Below are 22,822 nucleotides of genomic sequence, written 5' to 3' on the forward strand. Positions count from 1 at the left end.
CACCTTACCTTGTCTTCCTTCTCCTGGGTGAGTCTGTGTGTGGGGGTCTCCCTTTCCTGGGTGGGTCTGTGTGTGGGGTTGCTCCCTCTCCTGGGTGGGTCTGTGTGTGGGGGTCTCCGTCTCCTGGGTGGGTCTGTGTGTGGGGGTCTCCTTCTCCTGGGTGAGTCTGTGTGTGGGGGTCTCCGTCTCCTGGGTGGGTCTGTGTGTGGGGGTCTCCGTCTCCTGGGTGGGTCTGTGTGGGGGGGTCTCCGTCTCCTGGGTGGGTCTGTGTGTGGGGGTCTCCTTCTCCTGGGTGAGTCTGTGTGTGGGGGTCTCCGTCTCCTGGGTGGGTCTGTGTGTGGGGGTCTCCGTCTCCTGGGTGGGTCTGTGTGTGGGGGTCTTCCTTCTCCTGGGTGAGTCTGTGTGTGGGGGTCTCCCTTTCCTGGGTGGGTCTGTGTGTGGGGTTGCTCCCTCTCCTGGGTGTGGGGTTGCTCCCTCTCCTGGGTGAGTCTGTGTGTGGGGGTGCTCCCTCTTGTGGGTGGGTTTGTGTGTGGGGTCTCCCTCTCCTGGGTGGGTCTATGTGGAGAGGTGCTCTCTCTCCTGGTTGGGTCTGTATGGGTGCGGGTGCACCCTCTCTTAGGTGAATCTCTGTGGGGGATGTTAAGCCAGCACCCTATCGTACCCACTTGTCCAGACACAGCTGTGCGTTTGCTGAGTCTCGAAGGCAGCTGAGAGGATTGAGTGGGCGCCCCCGTCAGAAGGAAGCACAGCTGGCAGGTGGACGCCCTCTGTGGGGTGCCCCTCCCCTGCCAGTTCATGGGATGGACATAGGCTGGCCTGTTTCTGCTCTCTGGTCTCCAGTATGTTGTGTTCATGGACTAAAGGCTGGGAAGCCCTGGGCGCTTTGTGGAAGTCACCTGGACTGGTCAGGCCCTCCGCGAGGGGCCCCTCACCACCCACCTCACTTCCGGAGTCCCCCTGTAGCAGGTAAAGCAGCAGCCATTGCTTTGAGATGGTCAGTTCTTATTCATGTTTATTTATAACTGCATCCATGAGAGGCCAAGATGCTCAATAGCAGCTGAATCCCTTCGCCCAGTGCTGCAAGTATTCGGACGAAAGGACAGATCTCGGGCTGGCATCCGGGACCCAGGGCCTGGGTGGGAGGGGCTCCTACAGGAGTTGAGAACCCAACATTTCCATTGGAGGATTCAGTCCTGTGTGTCCACGCTCTGAATCCAGGCACACAGCATCAGTAGCATTAGCTTGGAAGAGTATTCGAAGTGTTTATTTTAACTGTGGGCTGGTCACGCTTCCATCCCAGTGACTCTGTAATGAACCCGTGGGCACTTCCATTCTGCTTGCTGGGAGACTCTACTTCAAAAGTGACAGCAGCTGTAGTATTGCTGAGAGGCAGTCAGTGACAGTGGAGAACGGGCACCTCGAACCTCCGGAGCCAGGGGATGACCCAGACTTCAGAGTAGCAACTGAGAATCTGAAACAAAGAAGGGCACCCTAAGAATCGTGTGGCCTGCCGCAGGGGCCACCCTCTCGCCTTGGCTGCCACTCGCAGCTCTGCAGTTTCCAGTGCTGCTGCCTGTGTGTGCATGCACATGTGTGCGCGCACGCATGTGTGCATGCATGTGTGTGCGCACGCATGTGCGTTTTCCTTACTGAGGAGTTCTCTCCTTGCCCTGAGGGTCCTTGTGAAAAAATGTCAAACCTACAGACATTGAAAGAATAATTCAAGAACATATACTTTTGCCTATAGTTACAAATTCTTAAATGTTGCCGCATTTGGCTTCCCCCTGCTTGTGTATATACATTTCTAAATTATTCAAAAGGTCTTTTTTTGCTCTAACCTGCCCCTGAATGTGGATGCGCCTCTGAGGAGGGGGGTCTCCCCTCTATGTCTGCCGTGTCTGTAGGATCCTGTTGGACACTGGGAGACCTGGACTCAAGAGTGAAATCTGCAACTGTGTGGGTAGAGAGAAGATGAAGGAGTGTTTCCCAGAGCCCTGGAGGGGGCGGGTGGGGGGTGGGGCTAGGAAAGTGGCGAGGGGTCTGAGGAGTGAGGCCCCTTTGTTTACCATCTTCAAGGTGTGGTTGGTCTGGAAGTCACAGTTGTCCAGACTGGGGTGCTTGGTTTTCTTGCAAGTAGTTCTGCCAATTTCCATGTCCAGCATGTATTTCAGGCCTTTCACTATCTAAAGAGAGCAGAGGGCAGGGCCTGGGTTACTTGCTTGGACCCAGCAGGAGGTGGCTTTAAGACGGGTGGTGGGGGTGCCCTGATGGGACTGGTCCCTGCCCTCTGGAAAGGGAGGGAGTGGTGGAGACCCACAATCACCTGCCCTGTGTGGCCTTTGCATGGGGTGAGGGAAAGCAGTGTGTCTGCTGCCTCCTCACCATTCCTGGCAACAGAGTGGGCATTTTATTTTCAGTTACAGCCTTTCTTCACTTGGATGTGGCAACAACCTGGTCTTGCCCCACCACGTACCAAGTGAAACCCAGTCCCCAACGTCACGGAGGGAGGGATAATGCACCCCTTCCCCCAACGGCTCTTGGGCACTCGGCTCTGGGCATCTTGCACTTGCAGTGGTCCTGCAGGAGGCCACAGCCTCACACGGTCTCTGGAGCTGTGTCCTTGGAGTGACGACACTCGGGCTGTTTCCATGGAAACCTTATTAAAAACGCTTCCCACACCAGACTGCCTTCTGGAAAATACTTTTCTAAGTATAAAAATGCACTGCTTGCCCTGGCCAGTGTGGTGCAGTTGGTTGGGTGTCATCCTAGGCACCGAAAGGTTGCCTGTTCCATTCCCGGTCAGAGCACATGCCTGGGGTTGCGGGCTCGATTCCTGGTAGGGGGTGTACAGGAGGCAGCTGATTGATGCTTCGCTCTTGCATTGATGTTTCTCTCTTTCTCCCTCGCCCTTCCTCTCTCTCTGAAAATCAATTTTAAAAATCATAAAAAAATTACACTACTCTTAAAAAGTTTGCAATTGCCCAAAAGAATAAACACGGTTGTAAAAATCGCCTATTAATTCTGTGACCCAAAGGTAACCAACCATTAATAGTATGTACACAGTGGCAGCGTCTTTCCTCCTTCCGGCACCCACACCCATGGGAATGTGAGGGTTTTGTCCAAAGCCAGCTTCCCACATCCGGGAACTTGCTTTTGAGTGGCTGTACAGTATCCCTGGTTTTAGTAAAGGCACCCCATCATCATTGTGGCTCATCACTATTCCGCAGCCCTTATCCCAAGCTGACCCTGTGTTCTCAGGACAGAGATGAGCAAGACCTGGCTCTGCCCTGTAGAGTCCCCTCTAGGTGGGAGATCGCTGAGCCATCCCGTGACAACTTCACAGGGTGTGACATTGAGGCAAGGCCGGTGGAGGAGGGGTTTGTGTCGGGGGGAGGGGATGCATTTTGGGCAAAGCTCTTATGTGAAATAAGTCCCAGGTGGAGAATGTCAAAAGGTCCTATGGGGCTGTGGCTCTGGTGAGGGGGTGAGGCAGGGGTGGGCCCTAGGCAGGGGCAACTGTGGCAGGTGGTGCAGTAGGCCCCTCCAAGGGGCAGCGTCTTCATCAGTTTGGTTCCTGTTGCCCAGCTTCTGGTTTCTCCCCACCCAAAGCCTTCAGCAGGCCCACGTCTAGTCCCCTTCCACCCCAGCCCACCTCTGTGCTACGCCCAGTGGCTCCACCCAGAAGAAGTTGGTTTCAGTAAGAGATGGTCCTGGATTTTTTGTTCAAGTCTGGTGACACTGGTGGCCTGGTTGTAGGCTATCTGTGGCTGCCACTGCCAGCCTCCTGGCCTGTTTTGTGTTCTAGATGGCCAGGGCGCTAGACGGTGGGCCTCTGTGGGGCAGGAGCCTCTGCAGCCTGGCTCCGGAGATGCTGGCCACCAGAGCCTAGACCCTCACCTGGACCAGGGCTCTGCTGACATGGGACTCCTTGAACAAGAAGATGTCATTCGTGCAGTTGTTGAACCTTTCAACGCTGTATCTGGCTGCTTTGAGGACTCCTGGGTCGTTGGTATTGATTGTTTTGGGAAATCCTGGCTTCACACCTGAGTGAAAGGTCTGGGAACAAACGTCTGAAAGAGAAACACAGAACCAGACAAGAACATTGTTGGTGGTGGGGCCCGTGGTCCAGAGTCATGCTTCACACCTTGGTGCTCAGTTCTCTGCTCCCAGTGTGGTCCCCAGCCCCTCTAGCTCGTCACTCATCTGCCTTCCCCTCACCGATCCCTCCTCCCCTCACCACCTACCCTCTGCTCTCCTGTCCACCCTCCCTGGCCCGTCCAGCCCTCACCCCACAGTGCAATTCTTGTGAATCCCCATGGCTGCCCTTACTGAAAGCTGAGGACCAGGCGAGGTGGGTGTTACAATGATGGATTAGACCCAGTTCCTGTCCCTGCCCACACAGCCTCCTTCAGAACCCAGGGGTATTTCCAACGCGTGTTAAAGAAAACCTGACATGTCTGGAGGTGGCAGAGCCTCGGGACAGGATGGAGCCTCAGGGTGTCAGGAGAAGTCGCTCCAGCTGTCCTTCAAGGCCGACATCTGGCCCCGACTCCTCAGTTTGTCTCCAACAAATGGACCACAGGGAAGTGCCCAAGGCTGGCCCTGCCTTCTCACTGACAAGGAGGCTGCTGCTTTCCTCCACCTCGGGGGCTCTTGTCAGCATCTCCCAGCTTCCAGGCCTCGCTCCTAGGGCCCCGATTCCCTAGGCAGCACCATAGCACCTGGTGCTCCTCACCTGTGCTATGCACTTTCTGCACTGTTTTGGGTACACGTCTGAGTAACTTGTGTGGGCAAGGCCTGGGTGACTTCATCCCACATGGCTCCTTTATGGAGCTGGCACGTGGTGGAGGGAGGGAGGGAGGGAGGCCTGGACTTCCTGTCCCAAGGAGGCCCATGTTTGGATAAAAGATGGGGAAAGCAACCTGAGGGGCTTCCCCTACCACCACACCCCAGCCTCTGACAGCCAGGCAGAACCAGGGACCCCGGCACCCTCCTCGGCACCCCACATCCTCCTCTCCCAGCTCTTCCAGCAGCAGGCCCAGGCAGACCCGAGGCTCCTCCCTGAAGAAGAACCTGATTTCACTCCTTTGTTCAGTCCCCACGGGCTGAGCCCTCTTCATCCTGCCTGTGCAGGGGGTGCAGAAGCTTATGTTCGCTGGAGCTCATATTCCGCAAATAAACAGGCAAGAAAAACATTAGCGCGGTGAGTGAGGAAAGGCAGGAGCCGTGCAGGGATTTGTCCGCAGGGAGCAGGTCGGGCTGAGCCATTTACACGGATCCGGATGGAGGGCCTGAGAGTGGGCCATGGGGCAGAGGTGTTCCAGGGCTGGCGCCAAAGCGAGGAGGGCATGGGGAGAAATGCCCAGAGGCCAGGCTGGCCCGGTGTGGGTGTGTGCTAACCCAGGTTATGAACACTGGCTTTTATTATAAAAAACATAGGAATGTAAAAAAAAACAAAACCAGAGCATGCGTGAATTGCATGAATTGCAACATGGTCTCATGAACATGGCCTTTTCTGGTTGGTGGCTCCTGGTGAATTTGTGAATTTTACCACAGTGGTCATGTACTACTTGTATATTAAAAAGTTAAAAGTTTCAGGGGAAAATCTAAATAAATCGGGGGGAGGGAGTGTGGGAAGAGGGTTTTTAGGTCTGTGAACTGCTTCTCTGTACTAAGACTTTCCCCAGATGTTCCTGAAAAATTACCATGGTCCAAGCTGAGCTGTCCCACAGGCTGGCAATGAAGGCAGCAATTTTATTTCATTCGCTAAATTAAATGGTGCCAAGTTCAGCTTTTCGGTGGCCCAGCTGGTGTCAGGTGCTCTGTAGCCACACGTGGTGGTGACTGCCATCTGGGCCGGCAGGGCCTTGGGTCCTGCAGAGGTAGGCCGGGTTAGCACGCGGCAGGGGAGCCCAAGCAACAGGAAGTGGCGAGGGGGTGTGAGGGCAGCAGCAGCGCCACGCCACCCCGACAAGCTCCCAGCTTAGAGATTCTGCTGCCCCACTCGTTCCGCACAGCGTCCCTGAGATTCTGCTTTGCAATAGTCCGGCCCTCCAATGACATCCTCACAGAGGAAGCCTTGACGGGAGGGGCTGAAGATTGAAGCATGAAAACTGTTTCTGTCCCTTGAGGAGCTGGGCTGCTCAGGCTGCGTCGGGCCGGAACCTTCCTTTCCCGGCTCCCCACGTGGCTCCTACGCCCGTGCACACTGATGCTAACAAGGTGGGACGCTCCTCCTGGGGCTGTGCTATTGACTCTCGGTTTTAACAAGGACTGTTTGGGGAAAGAGCTTGGTTTCTGCTCATCACTGAAGTCTACACAGCAGTTTCTAGTTACTACATGGTCCCCTGCCCCCCACTGTGGATTCATACATGCATTGCTTTCTGATTGTAAGCTTACTTATTTTGGGTAGGAAATTTGAAAAATACAGACAGATTAACAAAAATATTATATCTCAATCTCTCCAAGGTAACCACTGCTAACCTTTTAAATAACATGTATTACTTTTAATTTTGCTTGAATTTAGCAGAATTAAAACAATGAAATGAAATCAGGTGAGGCTGAACCTCAGATGAATATGTAATGTTAGTTTCTAAGTGATTTCGGTAAAGTTACAAAAAAGTTATGAAAAATATTGAGGTTGCTTTATTTTTAGTTAACTACATGTTTCCTAAAATGTGAGTTTCAAGTCAGCACAGGGGTCCAAAGAAATAATAAAGGCTCCATTTTTAATTTTACAAAGAGTTGAAAAGTCACACCAGTTTTAGGATAATTCAAGAGAAATTAACAGGGAAGGGCTGATCATGAAGCAAAAGATCCCAAAGAGGCGACTCTTCAGGGAAGAAAACAAACAGGTCCCTGGACCCCAACCTGGAGTCAGCCCCGCCTGCCTGCTGTCCTCTGGCACTGTGTGGGACCTGTGCCTTGTGCAGGGGAGCTGAAGTTGCGGGGGGGCGGGGGGGGGGGGGGAGGGGGAGAGGGAGAACCAGGTCTGGGATTGAGTTCCCATCTCTGTTCCACCACCAGACAGAGGGGCCTTCAAACCCCTCGTTCCGAGGCCCGCAACTGTCAAATGAAGGACGTACTTGAGAGGATCGAAGCTGGGGTAGGGTGGGTGGGGGGGGACAGCCTGGAGCTGCCAGGACCGGAGAGACTCAGGAGCAGGGCTAGGGTGGGCGGCTGCAAGCACCCCAGGCTCAGTGAGCGTGCCTTCTGTGTCCATGCCAGTCAAGCCTCGCTAGGGCCCAAGGGGCTGGGTTATTGACCCATTTCACGGGTCAAGAGACTGGGGCTTAGGGAGGCTCCAGGCTCAGGGAGTCTGCGTGTCCTGAGGCCTGCATGTGAGTGTGGACTCCAAACCCTCCGCCTGGGGTTGGTGGCAGAGAGCAGGTCTAAGGGGCTGGCCGGGCTGGCTGAGCAGGGCTTTGGCAGGGAGGGGTAGGCACAGCCGTGGCGGAAGTGTATGGAGAGGGCTCTGTTTAGCAGGAACACCAGCAGAGGGGGGCAACTCGGGTGAAAGGGTGCTAAGAGTCAGCTAAGGATTCTCCATGCGTCCTGGACCTGCCCCTGCTCTGTTAGGGGATGAAGCTGAGGCAAAAGCAGGAAGAACTTACATGTAGCCTGAATGACTGCATCCAGGACAGCTGAGAAGGCAGGGACTCCCTCCCTGAGCCCCCTCACTAAGGTTTGAGGAGTGTGCTTCTCTGGTCTGAGCATCTCCTTTCTCCTGCTGGCTTGTCCCCTCCTAGGGCACTAGGGGGGCACAGGAAGACAGTGGCACACAATCGGGACAGGCTGGAAAGCAGTGAGGGGGAGGGCTTCACTGTGTGAGCTAAGAACGAAGCTCTGGGAGCGGGAGGAGGCAGGGGAACCTGTTCCCATAGCCCCGGAGACAGTGTCACCAGAAGCGGGGTGACCCCTCCACGATTGAGAGGCGCTGGGGCTGGCCCCTTGTTCCGGTCCTGCCTGAACACCCTCCACTTGGTCTCCTTGGCCAGCTCCAGCCCCTCCTGAAGAACGCGGAGGGCAGGAACCAGCCTCCGCCTGGGCATTGCCCCTGCTCCCCAAGCCGCGGCTGTGACCGGAGCAGGTCATCCCGGCCTCCAGCACCAGCTTCCTCGGTGGTTCAAGGCGGTGAGACAGGGGCCCTCCAGGTCGTCACCATCACCCATGGCTGGTGCTGGGAAGGCATCTCCAACTCCGTGTGTGTGTGTGTGTGTGTGTGTGTGTGTGTGTGTGTGTGTAGGCAGGGGGTCACTGGCTGTGTGAACTGGGGGCAAGTCGCCAACCCTAGCTGTGCCTCAGTTTCCAGGAGCAAAGGCTACCCCTCTCGTCCTCCCTCCCCCCAGCACTGGCCAGGCAGGAAGGGTAACAGTGTCTGATCACCAGGTCCTTAGAGCCGAGTCACAGGGCAGCAGCCAGCAGGCAGGAATGGCTGGCATCAGACAGAAACTGCCTGCCCACACCCATTCCTCTGTCCCCATGGAGGGGTGTGGGGAGCCTCCCCCGGATCAGGGAGCAGCTAAGAACAGAAGTCTTCCCTCATCTCCAGGTGGCACTCAAACCCCCATTCCCGAACCCCTGGGACCCCCGGAAGGCAGCTGCCGCCAGCCCTGGGGCCCCGGCCTCGCAGCCACACCTCTGCTGGGGCTGCCCATCCAGGACTGTGCTTCGGGGCCTGGGCATGGGAGGAGGAGCTCATGGCACCTGGCTCCTACCGCAGCCTGGGCATTGTGTCCGAGAGAGGCAGAACCCAGGGGACACCCTCCACTTACCTGGGGACAGGTCCCCCGTGGCGCTTAAGACCAGGCTGCCCAAGGCAAGCAGCGCGCAGGCCAGCCGCATCGCTTCGGGGAAGGCAGTGCTGGCTGTGGGCCCCGGGGGCGGTGCTGGGGCGCATGGTGGGGCCCTGCAAACTGCCCCGCCCAGAGGGGGCTGCCTATCTTGTTACTGGCAGGGGTGGTAGTTTCTTGCTAAATCATTTGACCAGAAGCTCTTCATCTCCCCATCTATCGGCTACACTGTCAACCACTTCCTTTATTCAAGTTTCCAGGGTGCGATGATTCTTTTTTGCAAGGGGAGGAGGAAGAGAATGAGACCTGTGAACAAACCACCTCATCGTCTACCCTCGAAACACCCAGAAGAGACATTGCCTTAAAAAAATTAGCAGGGATTTTCCAGAGGCAGAATCACTTGGATTTCCTTCTGCAAACCATACCTCTCAGGTCCAAGACTCCCCTTTTCTGAGGTTCTGAGTGGCCCCCTGCAGACTGCCTGCCTGCTGGCTGAGTGGACACCCCCTACCCGGAAGTGGGCAGGCCTGCGTGCGGGAAGCAGCTGTTGAGTGCAGTTTCAGAGGATGGATGTGGTCAGGCACAGATGCCTCTGGTGACGTCTGCGCTGGAAGCGGGAGAGGAACAGCGTTTGCCGACTGATGGTCACGGCCTGGCTTTGGCTCAGAGCTGGCGAAGGAGGAGAAAGAACAGGGTGGCCCACAGGTTCTAGCCCCGGCAGAGTGCCCGTTTACCTGCCAGCTCGGCAGTTAGGACTGAGGCTCTGGAGCCAACTGGCCCGAGTTTGTTTAAATCCAGCTGTGAATGTTAAACCAGGTGGCCTTAGGTATGGGGCAGCCTCAATGCTTCAGCTCCCTCTGATGGGTTGGGGTGAGGATTTAGGACTTTCTCAATGCTAACGCTCAGGGCCTGGATGGAGCCAGCTGTACAGGCAGTTCACGGGCAACGCAGGAGATGCCCGAGCCTCAGTGGTCCCAGCGCCACCTGGACAGTGCGTGTAACGCACCCCCCAGGGAAGGGGGTGGTTGGACGGGCAGACTCTCTGAACCAGAACTTGCATGTTAACACTATCTAGGGCCGTGGTCAGCAAACCGCGGCTCGTGAGCCACATGCGGCTCTTTGGCCCCTTGAGTGTGGCTTTTCCACAAAATACCACGGCCTGGGCGAGTCTATTTTGAAGAAGTGGCGTGAGAAGAAGTTTAAGTTTAAAAAATTTGGCTCCCAGAAGAAATTTCAATCGTTGTACTGTTGATATTTGGCTCTGTTGACGAATGAGTTTGCCGACCACTGATCTAGGGGAAGATCCTCCCCCGATGGGTCCAGATGGGTTCTAATGGATTCCAGGCAGGGATCTGGGTTTGTGTGACTCGGGCAAGCCACGTAACTTGTTGGAGTCCCCCAGGTTCCTGGCTGCCCCGAGGACTGTTATCAGCAAAGCGTGATGAGCACAGTGCGTGGTGTGTGGTGACATTTGGTAACCCATGGCGGCTGAGGCAGCCGGTGTGCTCTGCTGGGCCTGCTCGGCCAGTGCTGACCTTTCACCCTCTGGCTGTCAGCAGCTGTGCATGAGGACTCCAGGGTGGTGTCTCCTTGCCAAGCTCTGTGCCCTGATCACATGTGCCATGTCTGGGATTCGTTCCCGGCCGGGGACTGGGCTGGAGGAGAGGAAAGTGCACACAACTGGTGTTTGCCCAACTCGGTGGCGGTTTGGCCTTAGGGCTCGCTGTTGGTGCTGTGGGCTGTTTTTGCTTTCAGAAGCATTGGGCAAGGACTTTGGGACTTGCCCAAATCAGGGCGGTTTGGGACTTTCCTCGGCCACTGTCTTCTCCGGCTGTGGCCCTTTGGTCTGTGAGTGTGGGGAACAGTCCTCCACGTCTCTAGCCCTGCCCCTCTCAAGCTTGTGGGGAGACAACGGTACAGGGAGGCCCTCATTCCGTCACAAAATGCACGGCAGGAAGGAGCTGATGTCACACCGGCATGGCTGGAGGGACCTTCAGGGAAAGTGTGCGTGTGTGTGTGTGTGTGTGTGTGTGTGTGTGTGTGTAGTGTCATATATGCAGATGTGTGTGTCTGTTTGTGTCTCTGTGTGTCTGCCTGTGTGTCCAGGAGTCTATCTTTGTTTCAGTCTTGATATGGTTTGAAAGTGAATGTGTGTGTTTTCCTGACTGTGTAAAAATGAGTGTGTATGTGCTTATGTGCACGGGTGTGTATTTGTGTAGGCATGTTGTAACGGTCAATTCTATATGTCAGCTTGACTGGGCCACGAGGTGCTCAGATGTTTGGTTAAACGTGATTCTGGGTGTGTCTGTGAGCACGTTCCTAGAGGAGACAGACATTTGAATCTGTGTGCTGAGCAAAGTGATTGCCCTCCCATTGTGGGTGGGATTCACCCAGTCAGCTGAAGACCTGAGTAGAATTAAAGGCCGCGTAAGAAAGAATTCTCCGTCTGACATCTTCAAGCCAGGACATCGTCTTCTGCTTTCAGACTCAGACTCAGACTCAGACTGGAACTGACACCAGATTGGAACTGGCTCCACTTCTCAGGCCTTGGGACTCAAGCTGGAACTATGCTATTGGCTTTCCTGGTCAGACCTTTTAGCCTCCACAGTTGTGTGAGGCAGTTCCTTATAGTAAATCTCTTAACACACCCACACATACCCAATTGGTTCTGTTTCTCTGAGAATCCTGACTGATACATTTGTGCACATGTATCTCTGCCTATATGGATGTCTATGTATGTGAGTGTATATTGTTTGTGTATCTGTGTCGCTTTGCTTGCATGTTCATGTGTGTGTATTCCTGTGAACCTGGTTGAAAAGCATTATATTTGTACCTCTGCATGTGAGCATGTATGTTCAGGTGTGTGATTGTGTGTATGTATGCTATGTGCACTATTTCTATTCTATCCAAGGCATGCCTGAAGTGCTGAGGAGGTGATGGGCTCAGTACTGAGTCCCATTCATTCATTCATTCATTCATTCCTCATCCATCCTTTAACCCCTTTCTACTGGAAGTGTGGTCCCTGGACCAGTGGAGCCAGCATTTTCTGGGAACTTGATGGAAATTCAGATTCTCAGGCCTCGCCACATCTTATGAATCAGACTCTCTGTGAGTGGGGCCCAGGAATCTGTTCACAAGCTCTCCGGGAGAACTTTTGGCCTCTAAGGTTTAGGAGGCACTGACTGAACCCCTTCTATTGCCCCTCCTGTCCTCCTTTCTTGTGGATATGCATAATGTCCTCCTGGCCTCCATGCTGTGCCCACTGCTGGCTTTGGCCAGTTGTCATCCCACCATGTGGAGAACATGGCTTGGCCCACTAACTGGTCATACAGCAGGGCTCCTACATGAGATTCCTAGTCCCCAGGGTGTGAATGAATGGGGGAGGGACACAGGTGGGTGAGGGAAGCCTGTGGCTGAGTGAGGTCAAGGAGTGTGCACGCTCTTCTTCCCCAGTGGATGTGAGCACCCTCTCAGACCCATCCCTTTGCTGGTTGGGAAACCATAGATTGGTTTTGCCAGAACTTCCAGAGCCAGGACTTCTGAGGCCCAACCCACACAGCTGGGAGCCTCCTGTCTCTGGCTGCGTGAGCAGGAAGTGCTGTCTGTCTAATCTGAGCAGTTAACAGAATTATAGACCTTGGTGGTGAGAGGGGGTTTGGGTCCCCTCGTCCCCAGGCTGGATCACCTGGGAGCTCTTCCTTGCCTCCTTTTGGGGTGAAAGGAGGCAGGTGCAGTTTAGGTGGCAGGGAACCTGGGTGCCCCCTCTCTTTGAGTCCCTCTGACGCTTCTCTTTCCTGCCATCTCATCTTTTTAGCTCATGGGACATAGCTGGAGGCTACATAGTTGATTGAACAGTTAAATTTCACTTCAGAGGGCACATCTCGGCACAGACACGTTGCTGTGTGAACTTCCAGGCAGGCCCTGCTCTCAGAGTATCTGACTTGTGCTTCCATCATGGATCTCTTTTGCAATTTGAAAGGAAAATCCAATGAAGTGTACTGTTATTGGATGAGTTATCAATTGCTGCATAACAAACGACCACAAATTTAGCAGCTTAAAACAGCACACATCTATTAGCTCACAATAACTGTTGGTCAGGATCTGGGCACAGCTGAGCCAGGTTCTCTGTTTCAGGCCTCACCACACTGTAATCCAGGTGCATTTGAGGGCTGAACTGGGAAATGATCCCTTTTCAAGTGCAAGTGTCTGTTGGAAGCCACCAGTGTGGCCATGTGCTTCCTTAAAGCCAGCCAAAGGACAGTGCCACAGGCCTGCAAATAAGGGGGCAGGCATTATGAGGGTAACCTTAGAATATGGCTGCCACACTTACCAACACTAATACAAACACACATTAACTCTCTCCACTGAGGATGCCTGTAAAAACTAACCCATGAGGTGGCAGTGAGCACCTTTAGATGCATTTTCTCACTAGAAGGAGCCAAGGCTACTTGGAGAAACAGTGGTTCCAGGCCAGGGCAGGGAATGTACAGGGTGAGCCTGGAACATCTGGTCTACCCAGAGATCAGAGAAGCCATTGAAGATCATCAAGGTCATGTCAAAAGAACTCTCAACAAACAACAAGTGTTCCTGAGGATGTGGAGAAAAGGTAACCCTCCTGCACTGTTGGTGAGAATGCAGATTGGTGCAGCCATTAAGGAAAACATTATGGACAACCCTAAAAAAATTAAAAATGACCTAGCAATTTCACTTCTGGGTATGTATCCGAAGAGCCCACACACTAATTCAAAAAACAACAACATATGCACCTCAGTTGCATCTCAATCATCTCAAAATTGTAGTTAAAAACTTAACATATACAAGGAAATAGCAGCAGAGAATCACTAATATTAAACCAACCAATCAAGAAACAAAAACAAAAAACAAACGCAACCCTTGAAATAAAAAATGAAAAAAGTGCCATTGCAGCATTAGTTACAGTAGCCAAGATAGGGAAGCAACCCACGTGCCCATCAATAGACAAGTGGATAAAGAAAACTGTGGTCCATATATACAACGGAATGTTACTCGGCAATAAAAAAGAATGAAATCTTACCATCTGCGACAGTATGGATGGACCTAGAGGGTAAAAGAACACGGAAGTCGAGTTGAAGAGGCTCCCACTGGCCCAAGGGGACAACTTAGCATCAGTAAGAATACAACAGGAGGTTGAAACACACCAAATATTCATACATGGTGAGTTTATAGTGATACAATGGTTATAGTGATGATGATACTTCCTCCCCATCCTCTGAGGGCCGTGGCAATGGTGGGGCCCTTCTCCCAGCTACTGGTCCCTGCTTCACAGCCTGCTGCAGAAAGTGCCCTTCCTACCCCACAAAGCCCCAGGAAGGAGAGCCAGTGCCACGATGCTTCTGTGTAGTGGGAGCTGCAGCCCTCCCTCACCTGCAGAACATTGTGTTCCTGAAAAGCTGTAGGATGGAGTTTCGTGGTCCAGCTGTGGACACTGGGTGGGTCATTGGACTTCTCCACATTCAGTCTCCTTGTCTGTTACAAAACAAGAAAAAAAGAAGGAAAGAAAAAGAGAGGTGCTTACCTCTTAGACTTCTTTTGGGGTTTAGGTGATGTGGAGAACAGCGTTATGACCCTGATTGCCCAATGACAGGAAGCTGTTTTGTCTCCACGCTCATAGCTGGCGTCGTGTTTCCCAAACTCTCAGACATCAGGTGTGCACCACAAATTTCCTTGCACAAATATGCACAAGGTCTGTGGGACTTCTCGGGGCCTTTAGAAAGCAGGTCTAGTGTGCAGATGCCCAGATTAATAGCAATGGCAACATGGAGCCACCTCTGCCCAGAGGGTCTCTGACCTCCTTATGGAGCTTGGGATTGAGGGTTCTAGTGAGGGAACGGCAGGGCCGAGGAGTGAAGGGCAAGCCCTGCAGGGCGCTGGGGAGTGACCTGCTGCAGCCTGCCCGGGGTTTTGAGTTCAGTGAGGAGGCATTCCATTAGAGGGCTCCTGCTAGGTCGGGCCCCAAATAGTTGCCTCCAGTGGTTGACAGTGGGGCCAGGGCCCTGCTACTCAGCATGCTGGCCTTGTGCTCCAGCTCAGCAGCTTCAGTGACTTGAGGCTCCGGAGTCTTGGGATTCACATCTGCACAGAAGACACAAGCCAGGCCCTATGGTTTATGAAGGGCCAACACCAGCCTATGGGAAGGTAGCCCCAGGCCTGTTGCCTCACCTGAAGACAGAGGCCAAGGAAACATGGCCCTGGCACAGTCCCTGCTAAGGTGAAAGGAGCCGATGTCAGTCAGGCACCTATAAGATTGGAAAAGCCACTCCACCCCCACCCCCCCCCCCAAAAAGCATGCCAGAGGTGTGGTTGCCTGCAGCTGCCAGGCTGGCCGCTGGGTGGCTGTCCATCCCCACCCTGGGAGGCCAGCAATTCCCCGGCTGTGGGCGGACAGGGGTGCCAGGAGGAGGCAGAAAAGGTCTGAGGGTGGCCTGGGGTGGTGTGGTTGGGTTGATGGAAATAATCAGAACAGCTGTCATTTATTGACTGCCTCCTGTATGCACATTAGCAAATCGACTCAGTTGATTGTCCTCATAACCCTTAAAGATGGGTGTGAGTGTCCCCACTTTACAGATGAGAAAACTGAGGTTCAGGGAGGTGAGGTCACTTGCGTAAGGCCACACAGCTCTTGTGCTTGAGAGCCAGGCTTTGCACTTAGCTCTGAGGCTGGGCCAAGGTCTGGATAGACTGCCATGCTGTCCCCAGCAGAGGGGGCTGTTCACCAATGCACCTGCTCAGTAGCCGGGACCTTATGCTTAGCTCTGAATATTCTAGAGCCCGGGCATTCTAGGGGACACAGCTGCAGGACACAGCCTTGTCCAGAGGGAAGGGCCTGGCAAGCCCTTTGAGGACACTTTCAAGATCTGTGCATTTGTTGTTTCCATGGAGGCAGGACTGAGCATGGGATCAGACCAGTTTTGGTGGGTTCTGCAACCTGAGCAAGTGCATTTAATCTCAGGAAAAGCATCCTTCTGTTTTTTGACCCAGTGCCCTCTGTCAGCCTAGAGCCCTCACTGAAAGGCCTGGGAGTCTGGGAAGTGGCCACAGGACACCCTGCCACACCTGGGAGGCCTGGCATCTCAGAGGAGAAGCTGGCTGCTGGGCGGGGGCAGGCGGGGGAGATGGGGTGGTGGTGCAGGAGCTTGGATATAGGTGGTGAGGCGGGGGAGGGTGCAGCCCACCCCCCTCCAGGCCACCGAACCCCTGGGATGCAGGCCAGGTTCCCAGGGGTGCAGACCTGACTCCAGTGTGGGACTCGACACCACAAAACCCCGTGGGCCTTGAGGGCCTGCCTGTTCTGTGACCGAGTGCCTGCCCTGCTCCAGCTCGCACTTGCACTATGTGGGGCTCAGTTGACCAAGAACTGTCCAGTATTCACATTGTCCTAGCTCCATCTGTCCAGCCACGCAGCCAAGAAGCAAACTGGACATCTGAGACATCCTGTCACCTTCGGATCCTGAGCTTTTCTCCTCATGCCGCCTGTCTTAGCCACAGCGGGTCCCAGGGCTCCGACAGCAAATGCTGTCCATTAGTTACAATGATAGAAACGACAATAACGAGAGGGAACGTATTTGACAGCACTTACTATGGCCCGGCATTTCCTCAGCACTCCTGGCCATTTCTTCATTTAATCCCCACACCGTCATTTCACACACAGGAAACTGAGGCACAGAGAGGGTGAGAAGTTGTGGGAAGATCTGCTGAGTTGGAGCGCAGGTCCAGGCAGTGTGCCCTGGCTTCTGGGTCCTCCCCATTGCCTGTTCTCCACTGGGCCCGGTGCCCTGCCTGTGGCTTTCTGTGCCAGCCATGCGGGCACTGGCCAGACTGGGATCAGGTGAGAGGGACTCGTGAGCTCTGGACAACCTGCAGATGCCAGGGTGGCAATGGGGGTCCCTGCTGATGGCCTGAGCTGCTGGGAGAAGCAGAGGTAGTGGCACTGACATACCACCCGGAACGACTGAGAGCAAAAGTCACAAAGCTTTGCACAGCTGAGCTTCGGAAGGAGTCTCAGGGACTTAAACACTGTGTAGAAGAAACAAAAACCCGTGTCCATGAGAGGACATCTGACGAGCTTCTGAGACCTTTATGTTTTGTCTGTATTTTATTTTTTAAAGTTGATGGTGGTTGTCTGAGTGGTGAGGCCAGAAGACCTTTTTTTGTCTTTCTATTTCTCTGTGAAGAATAAAGTTCACACATTTCTCCAGAGCGGTGGCACGTGTGGGGAGAATGTTGTCTACTTGGTGGCGCTGTGATCTAAGCAATGAGCATGGCCTTGCCTGAGAACTGGTGTCTCCCAACTTGTTCCTTAGGACTCTGGGACTTCCTCCTAGGTGCCTGCCATAGCGCCCCCCCTCCCCCACACACACCCACACGCCCTGTTCTTGAACCTGCTCCAGCTTGAGGCGTCCTCCATAAACAGCGGAGGGATTTTAGCAGTCTTTGGCCTCTTTCTGCAGGCTGGGAAATGTTCTGCTTTTGCAAATTAAGTCATTAAAGAAAGAGTAAACTTGCACTAATTGTTGATGGCTTATTAGTGTCTCTGAGGATGGCCAAGCTGGGACAAGTCTGAATCTCCTGAATTTCTCCAAGCTTTTGTGGTTTGGCTTGAACTCAAAGGCCCTCCGAGTAAACTCGTGTACAAGCTTTAATTAACTTTGCCAGTGTCGGTGTGTTTTATTACCTTTCGAAGCCCACAGCCTTCCTCCTGACTAATTTACTCAGAGGCTCTCCGCTGTGATGAAGGCAGGGGCTCGGTGCCCACATGGAGTGGGTTAAGTTGCCTTAGGCTCCGGCTGGACGGCGGTTCCTCTCCATCAGAGAGGATGACGGAGGGCTGCTCTGCAAGGAAGCCAGTCAGCTTGTTTCCCACTGTCATTTTGTACCCTGGGTTCCTGTGGGGAGATAGTAACCTGTGGGAGGTGTCTAGGGGAGATCCCTGAGCCTCTTCACTCATCATCAGGTTAGTCATTTCTTTCTAACATTTCTCGGTGGGTATTTATCCTTTTTTCTTTTTTTCCTTCCTTCCTCCTCCTCCCTCCTCCCTCCTCCTCCTCCTCCTCCTCCTCCTCCTCCTCCTCCTCCTCCTCCTCCTCCTCCTCCTCCTCGTCGTCTTCTTCTTCTTCTTCTTCTTCTTCTTCTTCTTCTTCTTCTTCTTCTCTCTCTCTTCTCTCTCTCTCTCTCTCTCTCTCTTCTTCTTCTTCTTCTTCTTCTTCTTCTTCTTCTTCCTCTTCTTCTTCGTCTTCTTCGCGTTCCAGGCAGTCCTTTCTCCAGTGGCCCTCCTCCTTGCAACAGGGGCATTGATTGGTGCCTAGTGGGTCTTTCCCCTTTTTTGCAGGTCCCACCTCTCCTTCTGGCCGCCCCACACTGTTTCTGAGAAATTGGTGGCCTGCTTTAATTTCCTTACTCCTGGGCATGGTAAACTTTAGAGACTGTCCACCAGCTGAGAGGGACTCATTCCCAATGCCCTGTCCAAATGCTGAAGCTTCCCTCTGATATCTGGGGTGCTCTGCCTGAGGAAAGTCCTGTTTACCATCTGGACATTTTCTCGTGCATGTGCGTCAGCATCAGTGTGCCTTCAATAGGCCCAATAGATCCTTTCTAAGAATTCAGAAGGATCTTCATCTGGTTTCTGCTGAATGGCCTGTACCACATTCAGGCTCCTTTGCTTAGGCACCCAAGTCCCTCCAATATGCACCCTCTGCAATGCTCCAGGAGGCCCAGGTCTCCACCTGTCCAGTCCGGATGGCAAGTGGCAAAATGGAGGTGATATGTGGCAAAATGTGGTGCTGGTTCCATGACTGTATACATCTGCCATTCTCTGAGGATCCTCCCTATATGAGGGGTTGGAATTTTTTCAATTCAGTAAATCTGAAGTGGAAAATGAAATATGGGCTGGATTGTAGCCAGCAGGCTGGCCTTCCCAGTTTATTCACCCCTGGGGTATTGCCTCAAAGGGAATTGCTCTACTCTGGGTAGGGATGCTCCCTGGTCAAATTGGGTGCCTTGCAGGGTCTTCAAGGGGGAGACCATTCCTTCCTCATACAGGGGTGGGGCTGTCCCCCTCTAGGCCCTACTTCAGGGGTACCTAGCAGCAGGGGTGTTGGCAAGGGAATTTTTCCTGCTGCCAATTCTGATCTTCCTGTTTCAGGGCATTAAAGCAACTCATCTTGTTTTCCTTTCTTCCTATGTCTTATTATCAGGAAGAGGTTTTGAAGCAAATTTGCTTCTCTGCATCATTAATTTATTCTCTCTCTCTCTCTCTGCCAAATTCTTATTATGTAAAGACATAAATGCCTAGACATAAGGGATTTTGTCCCATTTCCCTGGAAAAACAATTTCAGTGTTATGATAGTGTAGTAATTTGAGGAACCATTCAGGGGCCATTTTCCCTCATAGTATAAAGTATACATAGGCCGAGCAATATTGCAATAGAAAGCCAATTCCTATGGCTGTACATGGACCAATCTGCTAAAATTTGGCCAAGTGAACTCCCTTTAGGAGTGGAAACATAATAACCCCTGATGTCATGAAACTACAAACCCCAAACCATAACTACAACAATACCCCAGGCAAAATGGGAACATATAAATAAAACTTGGATCCATAATTCCATTATTCCAAACAGATGCTCACAGGCAAGTCCTAGCATCTTACCTCCTGCCAACTAATACCCAAGTGACACAAAGCCCAAATTGTGATGTGTCTTGGTGTGGGTCTCTTTGGATTCATCTCGATTGGGACTCTCTGTGCTTCCTGAACTTGTGTGACATTTTCCTTCACCAGGTTAGGGAAAATTTCAGCCATTATTTCTTCAAACAGGCTCTCTATACCTTGCTCACTCTCTTCTCCTTATGAAGTGATGTTATGCTTGATGTTGTCCTAGAGGTCCCTTAGACTTACCTCATTTTTAAAAAATTTCTTTTCTTTTTGATGTTCTGCTTGGGTGCTTACTTTGATCTTGTCCTCCAAGTACTGATTTTATCCTCTGCTTCATCTAACCTGCTTTTGATGACCTCTAGTATATTTCTCATTTCAGATATGTATTCTTCATTTCTCACTCTTTCTGACCCAGGCTGGCTTCCCTCCGGCTGCCCGCAGCTACCCAGGACCTGGGCTTCCCCCGCAGCCCTGGCTTTGTCTGGAAGGACGTCTGGAATGACATCTGGAAGGACATCCAGTCTAATTAGCATATTACCCTTTTATTATTATAGATGTGATTTGGAAATACTTTATTCAGTCTGTGAATTGTTTGTTTTCACTTGGTTAATAGTGTCCTTTGGTGCACAAAAGGTCTTACTTTTAATGAAGTCTAATTTAGCTATTTTTGTTGTTGTTTCCAGTGCTTCTGGTGTCATATCTAAGAAACCTTCAATGTCATGTTTTCTTCTAAGAGTTTTATTGTTTCAGGTCTTACAGTGAGGTCATGGATCCATTGTGAATTAATTTTTTGTAGATGGTGTGAGCTAGGGGTCCCACATTATTCTCTGGCATGTGATACTGTGTCAAATGGTGATCACTGTTACTTTGGCAGGCAGGAGTGAGAAGGTGTGGCAGTGTATGCTCTGGACTCAGTGAATCTTTGTGAAGTTTCCCTATTCAAGCTGAGCTTGTCCAGCACCTTATTTGATTCCAGTTTTGTGGAGTCACATGTCAAAAACTACTCCAAGGTTTTGTCACTTATGTTTTCTGTCTCAATTCATGAGATGCTAAGCACTCGAATAAACCCCTTTCCTGGAGCCTTACCCCCAGGCTCCAGGGCCCATGGCTGTGAGGTAGGGTGAAGTCCTGGGCAAAATACACTTCTCCTTAAAAAATGTGTTGTTGATGAAGGGATGCAGGAGAGAAGTCAGCAGGTGCCAGGGGCTGGGGCTGGGGCTGGGGCTGGGGCTAGGGGTGGGGGATGACTCGAAAGGGGCAGCATGAACGAGTTTTGGGGACAGTGAGACTGCTCTGAATCTTGATTGAATCTCGATTGTGGTGCTGGTTCCATGACTGTATACAGTTGTCAAAACTCACAGAATTGTAACTCAAAAAATGACTCTTAGAAATCAGTAAGTGAACCATGTCCTGTTTTGAGGCAACAGAACTTTGAGTGAGAGCGCCCTCTGGAGGCAAGCCACTTGGTTTCAAGTCCAGGCTCCCCCACTTTCCAGCTGGGGGACCTTGGCAAAGGCTGCATGCCTCAGATTCTTTTTCTGTAGAAGGAGGGTGATGTGTAGGGTTTGGAATGCGCAGTGATTGAGTTCAGCCACACAAAGCCTGGGGGATGGGTTGGTGTGTAGACAGCGCCATGTCGGATCGCTATTATCACAGGCATCTCCAGACCCCAAGGGGTTATGTGGGAATGAGGGAAGGAGGAGCTGAAGGGCTAGAAGTTTCTGGTCCCTGTAAAGTACCCTGTTGTCAGTGGCTTTATTTGTGCATGTCACACTGCAGTGCTAAGACCACGTTTTGGTGGATGCTCTGTCTCCCAAAGCATCTCTCATGTCCTGGGCACGTGGCCTGAGGAGGTGGTTGGGCTGGGCTGGCTCATCTCTCCTGGTCCTTCGGATGGCTGCAGCCCCATCTGCTAACCCTTAGGGGCCTCAGCCCTGTGATCCTGGTTAGGAGGTGCTGTTTCTGGGTGTCCGGGCTGCTTTCGTTTTAGTGTAACTCATTTTGCTGCTCAGCAGTCACACGGAAGGGAGAACTAGGTGCGGAAGGTGAGAGTGGCCACCTTGACTTGCAAAAGCTTCACTCTGCTCTGTTACCCCAGGTGCTGCTCAGCCCAGGAGCTTGTCTTAGGGGAGAGAATACATCCTGTTATGGCCCATTTGCCTGATGGGAGCTGTTCCTCTGGATTTTTCTGGTGAAGGGGCAGAAGCCAGGTCCTCACCTACTGGGCGTGTCTGTGATATTCTTTCTAGATGACTCTCAGATTCACCCCATCTGTGTGGCTGAGCAGAGGCCTCTCTGGGTCCTTCCAGGCACACTCGTCCCCGTCTGCTTGTATTTTGGGATGCAGATCCCTACCCTCTGTTTCATCCACCAACGTATTTCCATCTGCTTCCTGTCTGCCAGAAATTGAAAACTTGTGCCAGCTTGCTGATGGCTTGCTTCTAATTCTTTTTTTTGGTAGCAGGATTATTTCCTTTATTTCTTGGTTTTGAGCTGTTTAAACCATATTGCTTTATTCTTGCAGATATATTGCTTACAGGTTATATGGCCATTCCCTAGGTCTTCAGCAAGAGGGAAATGTCAAGTAGCCATGAATCCTACTAAAAGCTCCGTTTTTCATGGAAATGCCCAACGTGGTTGTGTTTAAATTCGGCAACATGTTAACATTTGGAAGCGTAATTGAGGAAATAATTCTCAAGCATAAAGAAGATTCACAGTGGGGGACTGGAGTGGTCTCCTTAAGAAGGCAACTATACACGGAGGGGGAGCCTGGCAGTCATTTACATCCTAGTGAGAATGACGCAGATCTGAGTGTCTTTGAAAAGACATGTTAGGGTGTGGGGAGCTAGAGAGAGTCAGCCATGGCTCATCCGAACATGGCGGAGGCAGTGTGAGGGCAATGGCCCCAGTGATGGGGAGAAGGGACACTAGGAGGTAGGGTGCAGGAGCAAAAGATAAGAACGAAGGTTATCTTAAAAACGGGACCTTTGGGGATGGCCCAGCAGTGGGGCTTTGAGACAGTGTTCCAGGGGAACTTCTAGCTAGACATCCGGGGTTTTCTTTTCCTCCTTTCCAGACCCCAAAATGATGTATAAACCAGTTTTATCAGATGGAAAGTAAAAGGATTCGAACTTTAACAGACACACATCAGCCAGGAAAGTTTCCACCCAAGCACTTTATTCAGGAAAACAAGGTAGCAGCATTAAGACAGTTCTTAGGTTAGATTTTCATGCAGGTCCTTCCCTGCATGAAAAGATGTGAGTGAGAGCCAGCAGTGAAGACTTCCTGCAGCAGGAGCGAGGGCAGAGTGAGTGAGCAGGGGAGCGGGAGAAAGACGCGGCTGG

The 22,822-nt window shown here is 52.3% G+C and overlaps 1 protein-coding gene across 3 annotated transcripts; it reads right to left on the minus strand.

The window, feature by feature from the left end:
* Window positions 1–995: 995 nt before the first annotated feature.
* Window positions 996–8,964, minus strand: CST7 (cystatin F). 3 transcript variants are annotated; one of them, XM_054724005.1, is made up of 5 exons: window positions 8,775–8,838; window positions 7,614–7,752; window positions 3,898–4,070; window positions 2,067–2,183; window positions 996–1,471 (listed from the first exon to the last, which is right to left on the minus strand). In XM_054724005.1, exons 2-5 carry the CDS (start codon window positions 7,714–7,716, stop codon window positions 1,394–1,396), a joined length of 471 nt encoding a protein of 156 aa, XP_054579980.1. In that variant the 5' UTR covers window positions 7,717–7,752; window positions 8,775–8,838; the 3' UTR covers window positions 996–1,393. The 3 variants fall into 3 exon arrangements, with proteins under 3 accessions (XP_054579980.1, XP_054579981.1, XP_008139373.1); XM_054724006.1 differs by having other exon boundaries at window positions 7,614–7,794; window positions 8,775–8,831; XM_008141151.3 differs by lacking the exon at window positions 7,614–7,752 and having other exon boundaries at window positions 8,775–8,964.
* Between the last annotated feature and the right edge of the window lie 13,858 nt (window positions 8,965–22,822).

The sequence above is a fragment of the Eptesicus fuscus genome, chromosome 12, assembly GCF_027574615.1.
Source record: "Eptesicus fuscus isolate TK198812 chromosome 12, DD_ASM_mEF_20220401, whole genome shotgun sequence".
Lineage (NCBI taxonomy): Eukaryota > Metazoa > Chordata > Mammalia > Chiroptera > Vespertilionidae > Eptesicus > Eptesicus fuscus.